Source organism: Thamnophis sirtalis, unplaced genomic scaffold (genome assembly GCF_051295495.1).
Source record: "Thamnophis sirtalis isolate CommonGarterSnake01/CBP01778 unplaced genomic scaffold, rThaSir2_p1.2 scaffold_6, whole genome shotgun sequence".
In the NCBI taxonomy this organism is placed as follows: Eukaryota; Metazoa; Chordata; class Lepidosauria; order Squamata; family Natricidae; genus Thamnophis; species Thamnophis sirtalis.
Window position 1 is genome coordinate 20,867,939 of NW_028261386.1, and position 6,275 is coordinate 20,874,213.

Sequence of the window (6,275 nt, forward strand, 5' to 3'; positions counted from 1 at the left end):
TGAATCTAGCCAAATCCTTCCCATTTGGGATCAATATTATTATTATTTAAATGCTTTTGATAATTGGGCATCAATTCAGAAGAAATTGCATTGTTCTCAGAAGAAATGTCATCCTCAGTAAAGAAGTAAGGTCTTTGGGACAGGAGGAATACACGATTGTAGGGAAAACAGGTGACTTTCCCACAATCACAATAAACTTATCTTTCTGTGGCTATTGTACCTTTTATTGTACATAAAATTTGGGACTGCAGCTTCTGTTTGAACTTATAATTTATTTGGGTCGAGAAATACAGAACTTGGGGGTCATGTGACATTGATTTCTACTTGATGGGGCTGCCCAAACAGTGTATCTGTGTCAGTGTGAAACAAATAGAGAAACTACAACAAAGATAAAAACAAAGAAAGCAAATACTGAAGGAAATTGCTTCAGTATATGCAATTTTTTTTTATTTGTTTCAACCTTTTTCAGCCTGGAGTCTCTAGAGCCATGATGGCGAACCTATGGCACTCGTACCACAGGTGGCACACGGAGCCATATCCATGGGCAAGCCAGTGTTGCCCTGGCTCGCTCCAGCACGCATGTGAGCCCTGGCCAGCTGATTTTCAGCTTGCCCACCCATGCTGCCAGAAGTCTCCATGTGATGCCAATTAAGTACAGGGCTTGTGCGGAGGCTCTGGGAGGGCATTTTCGGCCTCCTGGCAAGGGCGAAAAATGGGCCTACCAGGCCCACCGGAAGTCAGGAAACGGGCTGTTTCAAGCTTCCCAAGGGCCTCGGAGGTTGGGGGGGGGGGGCAGGAGAAGTCACAGCTCCAGGGGCTTTCTTGGATCCTGGATAGGGGAAAAAATGGGCCTACTGAAAGTTGGAAAACAGGCTGTTTCCGGCATCTGGAGGCTTCAATGAGGCCTGCTAGCCCCAAAACAGGGCGTGGCGGGTGTGGGGTTGTGCACCCATGTGCCTGGAGGTCGCATGGAGGGGGGGAGTGGACACAAGCACACACACGACAGCACACATGCACTTTTGGCACCCCAGGGAAAAAAGGTTCGCCAGCACTGCTCTAGAAGTTTTAGAACAAAATGCTAATAGCCAACATGGTTTTGGGTGACAAGAGGCTGGTAAAGACGGCTTATAATAGAGAATCCACTGAAAAACGACCACTTCTCTTGTGGGAATTTATATCGAGTTTCTCAATCTTAGAAAGTGTAAGATCCCTGGAGTTCAATTCCCAGAACCTGAGAATTCTGGAAGTTGAGGTCCAGACACTTTACAATTCCCAAGGTTGTGAGATACTAATCTGAAGCCTTCTGGTGACCATTATATTATTCTGTAGCAAGTTTCCCTTGAGAACTCATTTGTTTCCTACCAGTATTCCTTCATTTCTTTGGCAAATCAGCGCTCTTAGAAATCCCCAAAGCCTTGCACCATTTTCAGAATCTGAGACCCTAATTGAGATTCAGATATGACACCTGGATTTTATTTCCAGCAAATCTCCACCCTCTCCTCAAGTGGTCTATATAAGAATAGAAGTTCTGCCTCTCAGCATGGAGCTAAGGAGGTGCACAAGCTACCCCAACTACTATTTCTTCTCTCCTTTGAGCCAAGAGCAAAGATGAACATCTCCCTGGCTACCCTCGTTTTGTTCCTCATTGCTGCTATGTTCTTATCCCAACCTCAGGCTAAGCGCCGTAAGACTTCATTTTGTTCTCTTTTTCAGCATCCCACCTACCTTCTGAGGGCGGTTAGGTGGCTCATGGTTAAAACGCTGGACTTGTTGGCTGAAAAGCCGGCAGCTTAGGTTCGAGACCTGAGCGTCAAGAGATGGGGAGAGCTCCTGCCCTTGCCTCAGCTCTTGTCAACCTAGCAGTTTGAGAGCATGCAAATGCGATAAATAAGTACCACTTTGGTGGGAAGGTAATAGCACTCTGTGATGTCATGTTGGCCCCATGACTGCAGAAATGTCTTTGGACGGTGCTGGCTCAAGGGCTTTGAACTGGAGATGAATATTGATAAGAATTATTTTCTGTATTGAACATTGTCTATTGAGTGGACAAAATGGAAAGTGGATTCTCTATGTAAGAGAAATCTAAAGTTCCTCTCCAAAATAAGTTTAGTTTCCTCTAGTGCCAGGTAGGATTTTTGGGAGTTAGTGCTTTGGGGCACACATAGTCACTATCTGGCTGTGACAATTCCTAGTAGCATACTAGTAAGAATCCATTATATTTGGGAAGGAAGGAAGGAAGGAAGGAAGGAAGGAGGAAGGAAGGAAGGAAGGAAGGAAGGAAGGAAGGAAGGAAGGAAGGAAGGAAGGAATCTGCCCAAGTGAGACAATTTCTGCATTCTTAATTTCTGCGGAAATCATTGTTGAATTTGTTTCTGCCCATATTATATGAGGGGAATGTAAACTAACAGGTGAGAAGTTCAGGTACAACACTCAATGATTGGGGAAGGGAAACCATTAAAATGACACAAGTCTCTTTTCCTGTTTTCCAGAGATCAAGTGTTGTCTTCGCTACGCAAGCAGGCCTTTTCCAAAGAAAATCTTGAAGTCCTTTGAAAATGGAAATCCCTCGTGTCCCAAGCCAGCTATCATGTAAGTACTTAAAAAAAATCTATCAACTCCTAAGTGATTCCTGAATATGTTAAATGTGATGTTGGCTGCCCTTGAAACATCTAGTATCTTTGCAAGACCTTCATGGAAAAGTGCACCAGCCATAGTCATTGCATTTCCCTATTTTGACTTTATGTGAATTTAACTTAAATGTAAAATGAGTTGCTGTCCTTGTGGATAGGCATTCCCACCCAACAGATCACAATGAGTCCAGAATGTTCTTCACTCAGAAAAAAAATATATTCATATTTTTGCAATAAATATTAATGAAGAGGTGGGTTTCAATTGCAAGGTACTTGGCTGCTATCTTGATTTATTTGTCACCCCCTCTGCAGATATCCCTATGCCAAAATTTAAATTTATCTCCCTCTTGAAGGGGCCTGTGTGCAGGTTTAGTTCAACACTTCAATCTACAACTTTCAGGGAAATCAGTCCTTTAGCTTAAATATTGAATTTCATTGAAAGGTGTAGTGGACATCTGCCAATGCACCCCTTTTCATGAATTCAATTTCCAACAAGAGCCTCTGGAGGGCAACTGATGGGAGGGGATCTGCGCCCTTGAATACTGAGTGTGGTGTCAATTGTAGAAAATTGTTTTCGTTCCATCTTGTGACAAAATATGCATGTTTATGTCTCTTCTGCAGATTTATCACAAAGAAGAACAGGCGGGTTTGTGCAGATCCCAAAGAAAAATGGGTCCAGGATCGTATAAGAGATTTGTCTTAAAACTGACAACATCCCACCTCCTTTAAATTCACCCGGAGAATCTCCAAGAAGTCGAAGCTTTTAAAATGCTTCGAAGATGGAAAAAAAGAACACGTGTGACTCTTATTCTTGCACACTCCTAACCTTGCACATTCCTAACTTAAACGTCATTGATGGAAGATGAAATACGAATAAATCTCAGGGTGATGGAATCCATACATCTCTCTGCTTGTCTATGTTTGAAATCTTTTCTGAGAGCTCCTTCAGGTTACCCAACAATTCTTATTTCATTGAAAGATTGACTAGGACTCTGTCTGGGCTCTGGCCCTTCTCCTTCCCTGGAAGTGGGGATTCTTGGACCGTCCATCTGCTCCTGCACCACCATTCATAACAATGCTCCTTTTCAGACTTTGTCTGCCCTGACTCCCTAGGTCATTCCCACATACCACTATACCCTCCATTGACTGTGCTGTCGGTGCACTGGAACCTATGAGACAGGGAAGCAGCAGCATACAAGGCAGTGGAGATCCTCTGTATTCAGAGTGAAGCCTTCGAAAGCAGCGTGGAAGGTGGAGTAAAAGCTATTGAAATCCACCATTGGGGCTATTTCTTTTGTCTGTTCATTATACTCACGTAAGACGAGGCTCCATTCTGAAACGGCTCTACTCTTGTTGGTTTTCTCTTCATTTCCAGCACTCCTATTCTTAAAAAGAAACCCCACCTTATACTGCTGCTTATGTGGTTGTATGCAGTAGGGATTTTGATGCCAGGTGGATGTTGCTTTAACATTGAAGCCTTGCAGGTTTTCTCTGTTTGCAAGGATGGGGGAAGGGGAGGAGAGGGGGGAGTGGTTGTTTATAAGTAATCAAAAGTTTGCTTATCACAAACAGCATCTTAGCCCAGGTGGCAAGAAACCTGGAATGGCATGTTTAAAGTCATTTCAAGAGACTGCACTTTAATTAACTCAGTGTAAACGACAATAGGAAATTCCTCTTAGCTTCCGAGCTTTGGCATTTAGCCAACACCAGCATTAAATACACTTTGGTGAAACCTTGGCTGATCTTGCACAGGTGCCTGGGGCTTGGCTATCTTCCTCACTATTAGAAGGTAGAACGTAGAATGATAGAGTTGGAAGGTACATTGGAGGTCTTCTAGTCCAACCCCCTGCTCAAGCAGAAGACTTTATACCCGTGGTGATGAACCTATGCCACAGGTGGCACGCAGAGCCCTCTCTGCGGGCACGCGAGCCAGTTGCCCCAGTTCAGCCTCACTGCGCATGTCCATGCTCCTCCCACCAACCAGCTGGTTTTTGGGCCTCTGCCCAGTATGAGTGGGAGGCAGTGCGCACGCAGTAGATGCACATGCATACATGGGGGTGGGGTGCATGCACTGGGTGGGGTGTATATGTGGTATTGCGTACATATCTGCGTATTCTGCCCTGAGTGTCTCAGGAATAGGGCGGCATACAAACTTAATAAAATCAAATCAAAATCATGCATGTGTGCATGGGGTGTGTCACGTGGGGGGTTGCACACGCATTCGAGGAGGCAGGTGTCGTGCAGCTGTCGCACACACATTGCATTATGGCACGCAACGACAAAAAGATTAGCCATCACTGCTTTATACCATCCTGGATAAATGGCTGTCCAGTTTCTTCTTGAAAGCCTCCAGTGATGGAGCACTCACAAATTCTGGAGACAAGAAGTTCCACTGGTTAATGGTTCTCATGGTCAGGAAGTTTCTCCTTGGTTCTAAGTTGCTTCTCTCCTCCTTAACACGAGTATCAACCATGTGGCATTGTAATTAATACAGGTGGGAGTTTCTGCAAATCTGGGATTCCCAACATGAAAACCTGTAGTTATTACCACTCCTACTTCATGGACAGGAAGTCTTTTCTTTAAAAATGTGCTAATGAACCTGTGCACAATACTGCAATTTAAACATCATTGGGCTGATCTGTGCAGATGTGAAACAGTTTTTGTGAACCTGGGGTCAGGTTCTTTTTTCATAATGCTTAAACTGCCTGTGCTATTCTGTAGAGGAGGCTCACATTACTACAATTACTAGGATATTTTGAAACAGATCCTTTAACGGATACTGTTTGTTATGGTCGTTTTATGGGACACTTGCTGTTGACTTTTGGTTAACAATCCACAATTCTTTCTTTCCTTCTTTTTCATTTTAATCCATATATGTTTTATTAAAACATTGAAACAAGAAAAACTAAACAAATTAATAGAAACTAAGGGAGAGAAAGAAATCAAAGGAAAAGGAAAAAAGGCAAAAAAATAAAAGTTAAAGCTGGAGAAAGTTTTATAAGCATAGATATAGTTCAACCTCTCTTAAATTTACATCATGTTACAATACTCTTCCTTTCTTGGGCTGAGGAAAGGACAGGCCCAAAGTGACCCATCCTCAGGGAAGCAAGCGGCTAGGCCTTTCTAGCCCAGCACTAACAATTACATATACTGCTATCATCCCAAGTCTACGTAAAAAAACACAATGTCACATTTATAATTTTTCCTCAAAGGAACATGTTCTTACAATTATATTTGAGCATGCTTGTGTTAAGATAACCGGCATTGTCACTTTTCTGTGTACACACTGGCACACATTGAAATTCTGATGCCCTGTCTCAAAAGTCTCTCTCTCTCTCCCTCTCTCTCTCTCTCTCTCCCTCCCTCCTTCCCTCCCTCCTCCCCTCCCTCCCTCCCTCCCTCCCTCCCTCTCTCTCTCTCTCTCTGTACTGCCTCCCTGTCTATTTAATTTATACGCAGAGCAGATCATGAGAAACACAGGGCTGGACAAATCAAAAGTTGGAATTAAGATTGCCAAGAGAAATATCAACAGCCTCAGATATGCAGATGATACCACTCTAATGGGAGAAAGGGAAGAGGAACTAAAGAGTCTCTTAATGCGGGCGAAGAAGAAGAGTGCAAAAGTTGGCTTGAAACACAACATTA

At 43.5% G+C, this 6,275-nt stretch overlaps 1 protein-coding gene across 1 annotated transcript; it reads left to right on the forward strand.

The window, feature by feature from the left end:
• The first annotated feature begins 1,608 nt into the window (after positions 1-1,608).
• LOC148044888 (C-C motif chemokine 18-like) lies at positions 1,609-3,333 on the forward strand. Its single transcript, XM_087718034.1, has 3 exons — positions 1,609-1,684; positions 2,490-2,589; positions 3,252-3,333. Exons 1-3 carry the CDS (start codon positions 1,609-1,611, stop codon positions 3,331-3,333), a joined length of 258 nt encoding a protein of 85 aa, XP_087574160.1.
• Positions 3,334-6,275: the final 2,942 nt, after the last annotated feature.